This window comes from Mirounga angustirostris, unplaced genomic scaffold (assembly GCF_029215605.1).
Source record: "Mirounga angustirostris isolate CCGP_5_RB_7025 unplaced genomic scaffold, mMirAng1.0.hap1 SCAF_12, whole genome shotgun sequence".
In the NCBI taxonomy this organism is placed as follows: Eukaryota; Metazoa; Chordata; class Mammalia; order Carnivora; family Phocidae; genus Mirounga; species Mirounga angustirostris.
Genome location: NW_026991720.1, coordinates 86387719 through 86405431, shown reverse-complemented (window position 1 = coordinate 86405431; position 17713 = coordinate 86387719). Strand labels below are relative to the sequence as shown.

At 41.4% G+C, this 17713-nt stretch overlaps 1 protein-coding gene across 1 annotated transcript in view; it reads right to left on the bottom strand.

Annotated features, from left to right (window-relative positions):
• The window catches only part of LHFPL3 (LHFPL tetraspan subfamily member 3), a 412245-nt gene extending 396260 nt beyond the window's left edge, over positions 1-15985 (bottom strand). The window contains exon 1 of the mRNA XM_045865043.1: positions 15547-15985. Coding sequence (XP_045720999.1) covers positions 15547-15985 — 439 coding nt within the window. The remainder of the gene's footprint in view (positions 1-15546) is intronic.
• Between the last annotated feature and the right edge of the window lie 1728 nt (positions 15986-17713).

Sequence of the window (17713 nt, the reverse complement as noted above, 5' to 3'; positions counted from 1 at the left end):
CTCTCCCCCTCTGGCCCTCCCCCCCTTTCTCTCTCTCTCTCTCTCTCTCTCTCTCGAAGGAGGAGGAGGAGGAGGAGGAGGAGAAGGAGAAGAAGAAAAGGAAAGAAAGGAAGAAAGGAAGAAAGAATGAACGAACGAACTATGACACTAACTCACTATGGTACATTCATGAATTTTGAGTAGTAGATTCAGAAAGTATAATTAGTTTATATGCATCAATCCACACTCCCTCTGATTGTTCCCCATTTCAGCAATGGCATAAATTGGTGACTTGGTACTTGGAAGTTAGAGTCCATGTGGCCATAGAATTAAGCAAAGCCAACTTAATATTATCCATGGGATCTACATTTTGGGTAACATGACAGATCAGATGACCCAAAAAACACTCCCAAATAGAATACCTAAAAATGTTGGATAAAAATACAAAACTTTTTTTTTTCACATGCATGGCTGAGCAATAGTAAAGTAAGAGAAACCCCTTATAGGTAAGGAAAAAGACAAAACAAGAATCCAGAGAAGCAGTTGAGCACTAAAGCCAATAATGAACTTGGTGCCATCCACTGATCATTAGTGATCTTGAGTGTTTTCTCATGTATTTCATATCATGATATGCACACAGAAAATGATATTATTACAATAGCAATTGCTAGAATAAATGGGAGCATCTATATGTGATTTTGCAAAAACATTTACTTCATATAAGACACATAGAATATAAAGTATTAAATACTAAATATATTGAATATATATCCAATATAAATATAAATATGCAATTTGAGCTTTCTTTCATGAAGAACATATATATTTATCATTTTGTGTCATGCTTGGGAGATGGTTGCATACAATTCCTGATCAAAATTTTTAATGATGGTCTCTTCAAAAGTCTCACTACAGATAAGGAGTTATTTCCATAAGTTTGTAGCAGATAAAAAATTAATAAGCTTGGTAACCAATTAAGAAGTTAGGAAAAGAACAAGAGAATAAACCTAAAGAAAATAGAAGGAAAAAAAGTAAAAAATAAAAGCAAAAATTAATGCTATTGAACATTGCAATGCAAAAGAACAACAAAGATAAAGCTGGTTCTTTTTTTAAAAAACTAATAAATCCGACAACCTTTTGGCAAAATTGATCTAAAGAAAACAGAAGACACAAGCAAACAGTTCCTATACAATGATAAGAGTATAGTTTAAAAAGCTCTATGCCAATAAATTTGACAATGTAGGTGAAACGGACAAATTCTTAGAAAAATATACTTTTATAAACTGACTGAAGATGAAATTAAAAACCTGACTGATTCTAAGACAATTAAAGAAATCTAATCAGTAGTTTAAAAAATCTTCCTATAAAGAAATACCAGGCCCAGACAGTTTTACAATTTAATTCCATTAAATACTCAAGGAACAGATAATTCCAATTCTACACAAATTCTTTCAAAGAACAGAAAAAGAGACTTTTCAACTACTTTTATGGATCTTACATAACCCTGACACCTAAACTAGATGAAGACGTGTGACAATGAAAACAACAACAAAAAAAACTCCACACAACCTTACTCATGAAAAATAATAAAATATTAGAGACTGAGTCTCACAATGGGTGTGAAAGTTGGCTTTGTTTTTAGAGTGCATTAACATTAGAAAATCCAGTATTATAACTATTTCATCAGTACTGATTAATTCCAAAAATTCATTTAATCATCTCAGTAGGTGCTGAAAGTGCATTTAATAAAATTCAACATACATTCAAAATCTAAAAAGTTCTTGTCAATGGAGGAATGTAAGTGAACCTTCTTAACATAATGAATAGTATTTGCATCTCTTGCATAAGTCATACTAAACAGTGAACCATTTCCTTTAAAAACGGGAACAGTGAGGCATCTGGGTGGCTCAGTCAGTTAAACATCTGCATTCAGCTCAGGTCATGATTCCGGGGTCCTGGGATCGAGCCCCGCATCGGGCTCCTTGCTCAGCGGGGAGCCTGCTTCTCCCTCTCCTCTCCACTCGTGCTCTCTCTCGCTATCTCTGTCTCTCTCTCTCTCAAATAAACAAATAAAATCTTAAAAAAACCAGAAACAGTAAAAAACCTGTGACTTGAGAATATGCACATTAGTGATAAAACTATAAGGAATGTAGGTTAGTAACACAAAACTCAGGGAAGTGGCTACCTCTGGGCAGATATCATCAGGAAAGTGGGTAGTGGATACACAAGTGGTCATTTTATTGTTATTTTTTAAACTATAGACACAAAAACACACAGGCATGCACACACAAATATAAAGTATAGTATTCATGTGTTTACAGATGAACTGAAACAATGATTCATTCTGCAAATGTTGGCAAGACCAGAATGATGGCTGGTCTGAATAATGTGGTAACTACAATAGAAATTTAAGTCACTTTCTCTTTCATTGGACAAGTTCAAGCTTGCCTCCGTGTAAGTCATATTTCTACACTAAACTTAGATAATACTTTAACGTATTTGAGAATAAATTCCAAATGAACTGCTCATGTCACCATGAGACTTAAAGAGAAAGAATTGTATGAGAGACTCATTCTATTTCTTAAATAAATCTATCACGATTAAAACTTTAATGTTCAGGGACCACCTCTCACAATCACTAGGTTGGTTTTTTAGAAACCTTTGTAAAAAAATCAATTCTTTAATAGTACACAGTGGAAGGGAACAGCCCTTGTCAAATGAACTCTTATTGATTACAGAACTTTTCTCCCTTGTTCTATGCACATTAAACTCAGCCCCCAAATTCTAAGAGGTCCCACAGTATTGCTAGTGTGCTGTATTGAACCACAGTACCAGTAGAGTTCCAGATTTTCTGCTTGGCCTTTTCAGGCACAGACATTTCGGCAGGCCCTGGGACCAGGGTGGGGGCGTCGGGGCTAATAAGGGGGAATTCTGGTGAGGATTTTTAAAAATGCTTTGTGAGTATGAGATGGAGAAAAAAGTCTGGCATTGAGCAGGAAATGTGCTTTCTGAATTTTCCTAAGAACTTTCTGCACTTCAGGTTCCCAAAGAGATAAAATAGAAACCAGATTGAGTTCAGGTCCCACTTAAAAAAAAAAAAAAACAGAAAAAGAAAAGAAGAAAGGAATTTGTGTGTTCTCTGAGTGGCTTCCAGTGGAGACAACTATGTGTGGGTGTAGAAGGCACTCATTCCTTCTTTTTATTTTGTTGTATTTAAGGAAAAGGCGACTAGAATATGTAGGTAGGAGCTAGTAATGAAATTTGGTGTCCAGTTTTCTATTCTCAACATATGAAGTATTATTTGCCTATAGCTGGGGTCCATGGTGTGAGTTCCTGTAAACATTATTTTTAAATTCCGAACAGTCCCTAAAGTTTCCCGGGGAATGTAATTTCCAATTCTACTTTTTTCATTTCCCAAACGGGCTCAGGCTGCTGCAGAGATGCAACCATAATGCATAGTTCATGACCACCAAGATCAAACAGCTATTCCAAATTCTGCAGTTCTGAATTCCTCTGCTTCTTTTGAATTCTCTAGTAACCTACCTCCAGTGACCTGTTAATTCTCCAGTGATGTCCAAGTTATTCCAAAGTGTCCATCTCCAGGCTAAGAAAAAAATAGCCAAAATGTTCTGATGGGGAAAGACCATCCCAACGAGTCCTCTACAAAAGTAGGCCACTGAAAAGTCACAACAGCTTCTTAAAAGGTCAGATAAGTTACAGAGAGTTAATTTCAACGAATTTATATAAAGACAAAGGGCTACAGAAAAGTCCAGGAGGAGTTGGGTTTTTTCTGGTAGATAAAGAAGCTTTCCGTTCTACTGGCTGTATTCTGAATGGATCCCTCTTCTTATTCTTTTTCACCCTTCATATTTTATCCTCCACTGGCTACTCTCTAAAATGTTACCTTGCAAGGAGTATCAGGGGGGAAAATGACTCTGGACCTGACCTTAGAAAAGACAAAGTTCCAAGAAACACAAGATGACAGGGCTGGAGCTCCCTCTAGAGCCCATCCTGCACTCAATGGAGGGGTCTCAGTAAAGTGAAGTAGGGGTATGTAGATCCTGGCCCATTTCCCCATGTGAGTTCATCTTGCTGGAGAGCCCCTTCCAGCAGAGGTCAGGAAGAGAGGAGCTATTCATTATAACCTCCAGGACACAGCTGGGACACTGCTGGGCAGTGTTCACCAAACATCTCTTCACCTGCATGTCTAAAAGCAGAGTCTGATGGAGCATTCCTACTTAATACATTCTCTTGTCAACATCAACTCTGGATATTTACTGCAAATGGGATCTTGATACTATGCGGAGCAGAGAATGTTCATCTGTTCATTATTCAATTCAGTGGTTTGGGTCATAGTCATACATGTACAAACTGATATTCTCTTCTTACAATAGCTGATGACTTTAAATTTGAAATGAAAATACTGGGGCGCCTGGGTGGCTCAGTCGTTAAGCGTCTGCCTTCGGCTCGGGTCATGATCTCAGGGTCCTGGGATCGAGCCCCGCATCGGGCTCCCTGCTCAGCGGGAAGCCTGCTTCTCCCTCTCCCACTCCCCCTGCTTGTGTTCCCTCTCTCGCTGTCTCTCTCTGTCAAATAAATAAATAAAATTAAAAAAAAAAAAAAAAGAAATGAAAATACTAATAAGAAGCAATGTTGAGTTTGTTTGTCTTGCCTTCTTTAGGAAAGCTAAAGAAATTCACAGAATTAACATGTTAAAAAGAGAGCAACAATCTCCGTTTGAGCATTAATCTGAGAATCTTAAATCACTACTTTCTTTGCTTAGGAAGAAAAAATAAAGACTCACGGACACAATATTGAGAAACCTAATTTTCAATATATTACAACTACATTTAAAACAGCACAGAAAAAAATGCTACTTGTAAATTGTTCCTGTTACATGATGTCATGATGTTACTAAAGATCAAGAATATTAAATGTTGCTTTTGATAACTGTCAAGAGGAAATAATTTGAGTAATATCTGATAATATTGCCCTATCATTTAGGGGGAACTTAATAAGAATGCCTAAATATTTATAAGGGTCTTGCCATAATCAAAAGATCAACTGGTCCACAATGCCTTCAAAACATGGCTTCTCTTTCTAAGTTTATTTAGCTGAAGTTATTAAACAGTTCAAAATTATCTCCAAAATGCATTTTGGAGATAATGACACTTTGAGTCATTACTCTAGACAAATAAAATGGAAGAGCTAGACCCTGTTAACACCAACTTAAACTCTTAGCTTAGATGGTGTTTTGTTAGTAATGCACAAAATCCATTACGGGAAGCACAATGGCATTTATAGAACACCGTGCAGTTTCTAAAAGGCTTTCACAGCCATTATCTTACTGGATCCTCAGAACAAGTTAGGTCTGGCATACACAAGTTGTGAAACGACACTGTCCTTTAAGTTGGGTATTTTGAGTTCCATTTTTCTGTCTACTAAATTTTCTGAATCCTACCCACTCCTCCAGCCCTGCTCTCTTTGGTGGTGGTAGAGTAACAGTAACAACAGTAGACCTAGCTAATATTTATTGAGGGCTTACTGTGTGCCAGGTCCAGTTACAAGTGTTTCACATGCATTAATTCAATAATCCTGAGAATCCTAATAGATAGGTACCTTTATTTAAAGTCTCACTATATTGAGGAAATCTAACTCTGGATACCTGCCTGTCTAGGATTGTTCTTTATTTGCTTTCTTCTTTAATTGCATCCTATCTTTGATGGCTTTCCTAACATTTACTTTGTCGGTAAATGCACAGCAACAACTAGTTGGCAGATGATAATATTTTTAATGTCCATAACTTGTGATCTCTTTTTATCTGCAACACAATTACATACATCTTAGAAAAAATGAACGAAGTGAAGAAAATGAAAAGCCAAGAGTAGTTAGATGACTTGCTCAAAGTCATCCAGCCAGTAAGTGGCCAAGCCAAGATGCGCATCTTCTGGCCACATGCCCAGTTCCCCTTCCTCACCCTGATGCCTCCAGAAGCTGTCCAAGTCTATTATTAACCTTCCTGGAACTGTGTCTGTGACTTGGCGATCCTGTCCAGTGGCATCACCACATTCACCACCTCCATCGGTAAGCAAATCTATTAAGAACATTTCTGCATTTGATACAGGGCAGAAATGGGTGACAGAGCCCTTGGCCTATAGGAATTCAGTCTCAGAAAAATAGCACTGAGATCAGAGGTGTAACCAAGAGGATGCTGTGGGCAAAGAACCACCCAAGCTCTAGCTTAGGGAAATGAAAAGGAAGAGAGATGAGGAATACCTCTCTACTCCTAAGCAGGCTTGACGAGAAAAGTCTGGTAAACATTTGGCAGTTATTTTCCCTGTTAAAGATCAGCCCCTTCCCTTGATACAGCATGGTGAAAATGCATATTGAACATATGTACTAAGCAAATGCACATAAAGTTGGGAGACAAACGAAAGTAGTAGAAATAGAACTGCACCGGGAATCAGATGCATTAGTCTCAAGTCTATCAAGGTGTAATTTTGGCAAGACTCTTAATTTCTCTCAGATTCAGAGGCAACATTCTGCAGGGAAGGGGGCAAGTCTGATTTTGGCTCAAACCACTCACTGGTATGAGACCTTGAACAATTTTTTAAGCCTCAATTTCTTCATCCGCAAAATGGGTATAATGATATAACCTTGTAGAATTACTGTGAAGGCTAAATATACTAAACTAAAGGTTTTTGCAAGTGGTAGTTGCTCGATAGTACTTTTCCAATACTATTTCTTTACCTGGAAAATGAAGAGACTGCTAAATTATTAATATCCTTCCAACTTCTAAAAGCTTTTCAGTCTATATCCATTTGGCACTGGGTTAAGTACACTTGTTTAAATGTTTGTTTAGAGGCGGGCCATGTCATTTTTCATAGCATGAATGGCCAATCAAATCACAGCTGGAAAAATAATTCTCTTTTTCAATCCACCTACAAACTAATTGGGAGACATTAGCAATCAAGGCCATTAATGGAAGAAAGAAAAGCAAAGAAAAATGTCTCAAATAAGCTTATCTTTTACCCAATCTACCCTCCAATACAAAATGACCTATGAATTGATGCAAAACTTCCACAATTTTCCAAAGAAGAGATAGTTATTTTTCTGAATTCACACAATCATCTTTTCTCTAGAATAGTGTCTTTCAAACATTTTGACTACAGCCCACAGGTAAGCAATACATTGTACATTTTAATCTAGTCCACCTACACATATTTAAGTATTTTAAGAAATAAAGGTTTCACGAAACCCTATCTCCACTACATTCATATTTTCTATTGTTTTAATCCAAGCTTTAATGCTGATCATGATCTACTCAACTAATGTCGTGACCCATCAAAGGGTCACCAACCAGAGTTTGTAAAACATTGCAGTGCAGCATTCTTCTCTCTACGAAGGTTTTTAAGAAATGTCAACTATTCAGTGCTACTTCTAGTCCAGTTAACTGGTTAAAATGTAGATATTCCATTAATTAATATTTGGCATTACACAGATCCACAATATTGCTGGTTTTTAATCATCTGAATCTTAAATCTAACAGTCTAGCTTGCAACTATCTATGTTCTTAAAATGCTCTGTAAATATATTTATCCTAAATACTCCCTGTAACTTCCCTTTCACCATTAAAGCCATTACAGAAATTAATTTAGCTTCACAATCTGTAACTAGATTTTCAAAGAGAAACTATAGGAATTCTATTTATCAAGTTTCACAATGACCTTTTCTTTCTTTGGTTGGCTTATTTTATTTCTCCATATTTTCACCTGCCATAGAGGAAGTTTGATCATCTCTCTCTTTGAATAGCTTGGTATTAGAATCTATTATAACTCCTGAGAGGTGGGGGGAGGGGGTGCAGCAGAGCCTTAATCTTTCCTTCTTGGGAATTAGGATTTGCACACAGCTTTGCACTGTAATGCACATTCCAGCTCTCTGCTTGTCCTGTGCCAATATATTTTTAAGCCATTGATGATATCAACCTCAATAGGCTTTTAATGTTATCAAATTCCACAGGCTTTGCAACCTTGAATTTCTTCTATCTTCTATTCATACTTCATTTTTTGGTGTCACTCTTCGCTGTCCCTGTCATTCTCCACAGCTGGATCTATTTGCCTGTTTCTCAAATACTGAGCCTTCTGTCAATGATGATACACATTTCCCATTTTGATTTTTGCAACCTCACTCTTGATCTTCATTAAAGCAAAAGAAGGAGATGCAGAGCACCCTGCTCCACCCCACCCCCGCCCCCGCCAAGACAATTTCCACAAGGAGTCTCCAGACACTTAAGCAAGTGGGCCTGTGATGCATTCTATACCAAAGCTAAATGAGCCATTGTTTTCTAAGTGGGCAAAGAATGAGGAGAACTCTCTTGATTCGTTAAGTTCTGCCTGTCTCTGAGCTAAGGCCTCTTTTCTGATCGACAATCATTTCTCACTGATTTCATTACCTTTCGCTACTCTGCCACTAGCCCTTTCATTGATAAGTCATAATCTCAGAATTTCATGCAATTAGCCTAATTTCACTCAGCCTATCACCTAGGATCCTTTCTCATATTCAGCACACAGAGAGACAGCCCCTACAGTGCTGCCAATCTGGTTTCCCTAGTATGGGAAGATGTCAGAATCCAGGTAAGTGAGACCCGGTGTGCTGATCCCATGCCAGTAACCCTACTTTAGAAAGGTCTACTTTCTTCTTTCATTCTGTCCAAAAGTAGTTGGAGAGGGTTCATGTCTACAGTGGTCCAAAAATTATCTTTCTCTTGCAAACCGCTCATTTTTTTGTTTCATTTTAGCAGAAGAGATGAGAAATGATTTTGTTCAAGATTACAGTAATGACAGTTTAAACCAGGAATGACTCTCTGACCCTGCACAGTAGGAGCGTCATAGACTCATAATCACAATTGGAGAGCTGCATACTATTAATTATGCAAACATTAAGAATGCTAGCAGAGGCTGTTTTGTTGGTTTCTTTTTTGAAATGCCCCAATGACTTTTCATAACAGTTTTACGTTTGAGACATCAAATAACTTACCTACCATTTGCTATATGAACCAGCGTCTTACTTTCTGTCATTATTAATATATTCTTGTTATTATTAAGAATAAAGGTCAGCTCCTTGGTCTTTCCTCGTTATCAAATAAAAATTCCAGTTGAGGGTGCCTGGGTGGCTCAGTTGGTTAAGCAACTGCCTTCGGCTCAGGTCATGATCCTGGAGTCCCGGGATCGAGCCCCGCATCGGGCTCCCTGCTCGGCAGGGAGTCTGCTTCTCCCTCTGACCCTCCTCCCTCTCATGCTCTCTGTCTCTCATTCTCTCTCTCAAAATAAATAAATAAATAAAATCTTTAAAAAAAAAAAAATTCCAGTTGACTCATTATAAGCAAAAATCACATTAATTAAAGCTGGTGCCGACCCCCAAAGTTCTGGAAATTACACTTTAAAACCCTCCCAGTTATCATGCTATGAAGCCCCCAAATTAGAATTCTCTCAGGGTGTTTGCTCTTTGCTTCATGCCAATGTGATCTGAAGTTCTCTCTACTCCTTTTCCCACTGCCTCACACCACACACAGAAATGCACTGAGCCACAAACTCCACCCACAGGTATATGCTCTGCTCTGCTCTTTCCTTCATTGAAAATTCTGCTCACTTTGAAAGATTTCTAAGGTATGTACATAAAATGCAACGCATTGGCCTGGCCATCTGGATTCTCTGATCACATCATACCAAACGTAAGTGCTAATCACTAAATAATTGTTTTCAGGTTAAGCATCTGATGCCACATTCTGGTTAATTATTTATTTATTTATTTATTTATTTCGTAATAGAAATATGTGAGCACCTTGTTAACATTTCTCAATGGGTAAAAAGCTGTTCAACAAGCAGCCTCGCGCCAAAGGAAGAAAATACCTAACAATATACTGCATGGGTTATACGGGGTCTGTTATTTTTCACAGATGTTCACTTAAAATCTCACTATTATAAAAATCATTTGTTTTGACATTCACATTAATATATTTTTCAACATCTCTTCAATAGTCAGATCCCTTGTCACACTGCATAAAAGAAAAAAAAAAAACAGTTTCTAAATTCTCATTTCAAATCACTTTCTTCTAAGTTTGACTTGGTAAATAGAAAATTCTCAGAAGTAGAACATGTCATCAGAAAATGAAAACTTCACTCACCCGTTGTCCACTCTTCCCTTTGCATCTGGGCAAGTGTTTGGAATGCCCTGCCATTTGAAAAACCCCCCTTTAAGGCCATTCTGCAACTCTGAATGTAGGATGAGTTAGCAGCTCTTTGAGGCAAGACCTCTTTCTCATACGCCCAGCACCACCAAATGGTAAAAATTGGTGATGTCCTGAGGGCCAGTCAATCCCAACCTGGTCCCCTTTGGAGACCCACATCACAGCTCTGAATACACAAGGCCACCCATCTGAGCAGATCTGGGGCAGGATCCCTGGCAGGTCCAAGAACACGTGTGCAATGATGCCCAGAAAGAGAAAAGGAAAGCCCAGAAGATACACCGCCCTGCTGTCTGGATTGCTCCTGAAGGTATGTAAGAAAATTCAAGCTGGAATGGGGCCCCTGCGCATATGAAAACCTGATCTTTTGATTCTTACATAAAACCTCCAATTTGAATGATGTTTTTCATGAGAAATCAAATGGTAAGGAAAAATTTGCTGAATCCTAAGATACAATTATGTCCTATGGTTGTAATAAAGATTGTTATCCCCACATCAGAAAAGACCCCCATTTGGGAATAAGTTCATCACGAATTAGGCTGTCACGTCACAGTCACTGCTGTCAAAGAATGTTGGAAGAGATCCTTTAGTGCAATTACTGCTGATACCACAAACCAGTGAGAAAGATGAGCATCATGGCTTCAAAGAATATACGACATTCACTTCTCAACATGGCATGGGGGAAGTTTAAATCTCTCCTTTTTCACCCCATTGATCATTCATTCTTTTTTTTTTTTTTAAGATTTTATTTATTTATTTGAGAGAGAGAATGAGATAGAGAGCATGAGAGGGGGGAGGGTCAGAGGGAGAAGCAGACTCCCCGCCGAGCAGGGAGCCCGATGCAGGACTCGATCCCGGGACTCCAGGATCATGACCTGAGCCGAAGGCAGTCGCTTAACCAACTGAGCCACCCAGGCGCCCCGATCATTCATTCTTTCTTCTATTCAGTAACAATGTATTGAGTATCTACTCTTCGGTATATGGCATACACATATTACCGTGTGCCGAGACATAGCAGTAATAGCACATGAACCTAACACTCAGGTAGTTCTTGCTTCCTCTGCACCACGCACTGATCTCAGCAGACACATTCGCTCTTTAATCCTTGCACCAATCTCCTGAGGTAAGTACATGTCCACTTTGCAGATGAGCAACTGAAGTCCAGAGAAATTAATACCCTGGGTCATACACTTAGTGAGTGTCAGAGCCAGGGTCGAAACCCACATCTTTTTACTCCAGTGTCCGTGATCTTGACCTTTATACGATACGAAGAAATACAGACATGGCTTTATGGAACATTCCATGTACTGGAGATGACAGACATTAAACAAACACACAAACACATTTATCATCTCAAATGTTGGTAAGGTCTATAAGAAAAGAGCAAGGTGCCATGAGATAGTTATCATGTAACATTGCAAAGCCTCTCCTTGCAGGCTAAGAAACGCAGTGATTACCTCTTGATGATTCTCATCTCACCTAAAGTTATACAATTTAAGAAAGCAAGCTGGCTGACAAAAGCTGGGAAAAACTAAGGGTGGGAAGCCGGGGAAAGTGACTGAGCGATTCAGCCCTTAACCCTTACCATAGAGCCTTGCCCTCTTGGTGGCACTTCTTGTTGATATACGCCAAATGGCAAGAGGGGAAGGACATGGCAAATGCAATCCCTTCTCCTAACCTCGTCCCTCCTGAATAAAGAAATCCAACCTGGATCTGGTGCCCCTTTTTCACAGAAGAAAGTAATTACCTCCTCATCTGCTGCCTTTGACCAAGAAGTCCACGGTGGATGTCTAAAAAACCTTAAATTTTACCTTAATGCTTTAGCTTATTCTGTTTTTTAAAGATTTTTTTTTATTTTTAAGTAATCTCTACACCCAATGTGGGACTCGAACTTACAACCCCAAGATCAAGAGTCACCTGCTCTACTGAGGGAGCCAGCCAGGCGCCCCTTAATGCTTTAGCTTGTTAAAAAAAAAGAAAAGATTTATTTGGTCTATAATGGTTAACACTTGGGCTTCTGGAAACAATTCCAGGCATGGCTTATAGTCAATAAAACAAATAAACAAAACAACACCTTTATGAGACTTGGTTATTAACAGACTTGGAAACAGACCAAAACACTGATTTAAAGAACAAGAACACGGAAACAGAGAACCACGTTCCCAGAGCAACAAAATTCCTTTTCCATCCTGATTATAAAAAAAAAAAAAAATCTGGACTTTATTACCCTAGCTGGCCAATTACAGATCTACCTCTTTCCTTTTAGTGTCAGAGAAATCATACAGAAAAAAGAAACGTCTCTCTTCTTCTCAAGTTATCCCTCTGTAGATTAGAAAAATTTTGCATCTCTGATTGTTATTACTTATTTTATGTATTATTGTTATGCCTTCAGTCTTTATATTAGGCATGGTCTGTAAGTATAAGATTACATCCAGAAGTAGTATGACATATTAGCTCCTAATTCAGCAGCTTCACTCTACTGAGGTTAATAATGATTTACAGGGGAGAGAGAGGGACAGGGCAAGGTGTTCATAATAGCACCACTAATTATATGTGCTTCGCATATCTAGATAGAAGAGCAACATCATTTTCCAGGTCCAATAAATTAAGTACTTTTTCTAGTTCATTGTTCAGAATCATAAAAAGGATAACTCACAAGAAAGTCTCCTGCTCCATCATCTTCTTATCATTTCCATATGGGATTTTATGTTCTACTTGGCTCTGGTTTATGATGTTACTACGTGAGAATGCTTAGATACCTAAATACACAAGTTAATCGTTTGACTTCCAGTGAAGGTTAAACAGTCTCTAATAAGCAAATAGCACATTAAGTCTCATCTTGCACAGCTTACAAATTACACTTGAGATTAGCCTAGGTGCAGTTAAATTGTAAGTATGAGAAGGCTTAACATTAAAGAGGAATACTATAAAGGTTAGAACCTAAACTTGGAAAATAGTTTCCATTATGCTAAATTTCTTGTTAGTGCCATGAGACTTTAAAAAAGAAAACCATGTTAAATGTGGCATTCTTCAAAAATATCTTCTATAACCCATTCCCTAAAAATCTGTGAACATAATTGACTTTGATTCTTAACTGCCCATCATAATCATTCTTCTTTAATTAATAAATTGTATTATAAATAAAATTATGTCCTTCTGTGGTTTATCCAGGAATAAAATACCAAATAAATTGCAAATAAAGGTTTTAGAAAGTATGCCTAGAACTTAAAGGCCTGCAGTCCTCCAAAAATGAAGTCCAAAAATGTCCAAATATCTTCATTAGTATGAAGGCCAGCATCACATTTTACATTGACATATGGGAAACAGGAGAGTATATTTATGTCAAACTTCTGAAAACATGACATCATGTTTCACTACCCTAGAACGATTCCTGTGTGCTCTGTTCCAGAAAAAGGAAAGAAAAAAACACTGCAATAGTTGTAGTTGTATTAACTTGAAAGCTGGTAATTCTTTCCCAAAGATAGTTTTCTTTCCTTTTTTAAAATAAAACAAAAACAAACAAAAAAAACTTGGGTTTACAGCACAAAAACTCATAAAAATATTTAAGAATATGTTGTTGAGAAATCACCTGCAAATTACTTTCAGACCTTCAAAAAACAATCTAATTTGAATCATCAGTCTAAATAGGTCATTTAACTTAGAAAAATTAAAATTAGCTGTGCAGGGTCAATTCTTTTTCTAAAACATCTGCTTCCTCAATGTCCCATCGTCTTCAAAGTCAAACTAGAGCCAAATATCAGGAACAACTGTAATACATGAATTTATTCCAAATCTCAAAGTTAGTCTGCTCCTGAAATGACATTATATATATATAAACAGGGTGTCCGTGGGGTGCTTGGAGCATTTCAGGAGGATAACAGTGTGAGGGGAGGGCGTGTTTTTCTGTTGGTGCTTACTTCTTTCCTTTCACCTGAACGTGTTCCCAGAACACGGCAAATTAAAATCAGCTGAGACACACTTCGTGCAAAGCAAATACTTCCATAATACAAGTTTAGTCTCCCACAAGTTTCTCTTATATCCACCAGCAGTATAAGAACATGAACTTTAATGCTCTTTTCAAGCACCTTTAAGGACTTGATCATCCTACAACACTCTGGTAAACTTGGGGAGCAAACCCCTACTCCCCAGAAAACCTCCCCAGGCAGAAGAATATGTACCAAATATTGAAGGTAACAGCTTTTAAAAATGGGAAAAATAAAACGAAACACAATTTAGACAGTCTGACTGCCTGAGATATCCTATATTCTTCCACAACCAGATCATCCATAAAATCAAAAGGACCCAAAAATGTTGAAGCAGGAGGGTGTCACGTGTCCTAGGAAGGAGGCTGCCTTTAGAAGGCAGGGCATCCAAGGTGGCTAGCAGAGTGGGAATCCGCATCACCGGAAGTAGAGAAAGGACTTAGTTTTGTTTCAGGACTCTCCAAAGCCACCGGGAAATGCATCCCCATCCTTTCTGGGCTAAAAGTAACTTTGATGCTCAGAAAAAGTACTTTCATATCCTCCAGCTAGTAACAATCTATCCTCCACGGGCAAAAAGTGATCAGAAATGCTATTGAAAGGGGTTTTCCTCTCAACCCATCTCCCTAAAGCCACTTCCCCAAAATGAGATCTTGAGAAATCTTGATTCCCTCAAGATCTCTGTTGAAGGATTTAATGTAAGGACCTTTGCTGACAGGGAAGCAAACTGAGGACTAGACATCTGGGGAATCGCTAAGGAACATTCTAAGCTACATTTTTCTTAAAAGGGTGAAACCCAAAACAGAATTAGCATTTACTCATTTCCAGATGGATGATGCATTTTTTATAACTGCCCGGGACAGAGTGAAACAGTTTCACTCCAGCACCACCCCCTCCTGAAGCAAAGACAGAAACAGTCCCAGAGAGGGACAGAGCAAGCTGACTCTCCTTCCACTACAACCTCTCCAAATCCGCTTTCCGCCTGGCTGTGTCAGCCCCTCCTTAGTCCCCCAGCTCGCGCCCTAAGCGGCCGGCCTCCCCTCCCCATCTTCAGCTCGGAGCAGACTCGGCCCAGCAACGGCCCTTCCTCCCGCGCGTCCCCCCGGGTAGTGTCCCCCGCGCTTGGGAGGCTCTGGAAAGCCCGGGACAAGGCGCCAGTGCCGGGCTGGGGAAGCCCCGGGGTTCCGGCCTCCCAGGGCTCCAGCACCCACCCCCAACGCCGGAGCGGATTAAGTTGCTGGGCACCCAGCGGCGCGCACTGGCCCCCGTCCCTCCCACTCCCGCCCCTCCGGGCTCGGGCGCCCCGCGGTCCCCCCGCCTCCACCGAGGTGAGCGCGCACTCACCGGAGGTGAGCTGCATCCAGGCACAGATCTTGTACACCGTCGCCGTGTTGCAGAAGAAGAAGAGGGTGAAGCAAACGATGCAGGCGATGATGAGCATCATGGAGAGGCCGATGAAGAAGGAGGCGGCTTTGAAGGCGCCCGAGGGCAGCGTGGAGAAGTCCGTGAAGCTGCCCCTGCAGGTCAGCTCCCGGGAGAAGCCGTTGCCGATGCAGTAGTGGAAGAGCCCGAAATAGCCGGCTTGCGGGGTGTCCACGCCGTCGCCAATCCAGTAGGGCTGGATGAAGCACACCACGTTGACGATGGCAAAGCAGATGGTGAAGATGGCCCACAGCACGCCGATGGCCCGCGAGTTCCGCACATAGTTGGTGTGGTACAGCTTGGCAGCCTCCTGAGCCGGGAGCATCGCGGCGGCGGCGGCAGCGACGGCGGCTCCGGGCATTCTCCCTCCTCCTCCTCCTCCTCCTCCTCCTCCTCCTCCTCCTCCTCCGCCTCCCCCCGCCTCTCCGCGCTCAGGAGACACACTCACCGAGCCGCGCGCGCTGCAACTCCCCTGCCTCTGCCTCAGCCCAGCAGCGCCAGTTTCAGAGTCTGCACCCTCGCTCCCGGAAGGAGGGCGGGAGAGCGCCGAGCACCCCTCCGGCTCGCCTGGCACAGCCTCCCGGCCCCCCTCCCTCCCTCCCTCCCTCCTGGCCCGGGCTCCAGCCCTCCTCACCGCCCTCCACCCCTCTTCCCGCCGCCGCCGCTGCAGCCGCTGCAGCTGAAGGCGGCAAACCCCGCGCGGGGCAGCGTGGCGCGCGAGCTCGGGCGCCCCCCACTCGGCTTCCCGCCTTCCGCCCCATCCCCCGCCCCCGCCGGGTGCCCCGGGGCGCAGAGGACCGCGGCGACCCTGGGACGCCCCTCGAGCGGCGGGTGTGGGCCGGAGAAGCGGGCCTGGAGGTGGGGAGGGGGAAATCTAAGGAGGAAGCAGGAGCACCCACGGGGATCCTAGAGGCGATCCCAGGATCCCGGCTGGTGTTAGGGAGCGGGCGTGGGAGGCTGATTTGGGGAGCATTTCAGCACCGCACAGCAACGTGCTTCGACCTCTGCACCTTTGCGGAGGCGAGAGGGGCCGCGCGGCAGGTGCAGGCAACAGATGCAAGGAAGGGGAGACGTACTGCCCCCAAGAGCCTCCCTGTTACAACCACAGAACTGCCCCCTGGCTAACTCCTCGCTTGCCAGGTGTTCCACGAGGTGGAGACAGAAGTTGGATAGGAGCCTGACAGACGATAATGTGAAAGGCACACCTCAAGGGTGGTCTCATATCTGCGCAACTGAGCTGATTTCCTCTTCGCGTTTCCCCGCTCCATGCAGCCAAACGAACTGTAGCCAATGGATGCCCTATACTCTCCGTTAAGTCAGGTCATTTTCCCCACAAATCCTGCCATAGATGGAGCCTGCGGGGCATGGAAGTGACGGTGTCACAGGAATGTGTAGTCTGTCTGAAAACACTGGGCACTTCAGCTAGTGTTGTATTGCTCACGCAAATACTCATTGGCAACTATTCTGTGTCCAGGCACTGTGCTGGGTGCTAAGGCTACCATGAGGAGGATCGATCGTTTTCATGGTCCAGGTATCTCCCCCTCCCCCACAACCCAAAGCTCCAGCTAACCAGAGAGTTGGTTTCAGAGTAATTTTCCCGTGAACGAGCCACAGTGTAATTCCTTACACTTTCATGTAGCCCTGCTGTTTTACACCTGCACTTTGTACTATTTCTTTAGCTTAATGTTTTCCCTCTGCAGTTATTCTGTTTCTCTTTTAACAGTTCCTGCCTTTCAATCTCCATTTCTTAATTTACATTGGCTACTTCTTTGGGTCTTTCTGATTCTGATATAAAGAAACACATAACCCCCGCCCGTTGCAATGAAATGAGAATGCTCAACAGCGAGGACAATAGTGGTAATAAACCATTTTGGCCCAGATGACCACTGAATTCTGTGAGCAGAAAGGAGAGAATTCTGTTAGAATTTGACCCCTAAGTCTACACTCATTTCCATTGGTGATGAAAAACCTATATAAGCTCCTTGACCTCATTTGGCCATTATGCCCAAACTGCCCGCAGTGAGAAACGGGGGTACCAGGTGGAGTATGAAACTACCAGGAATGGATAAGAATGCCTAGAATGTATGGG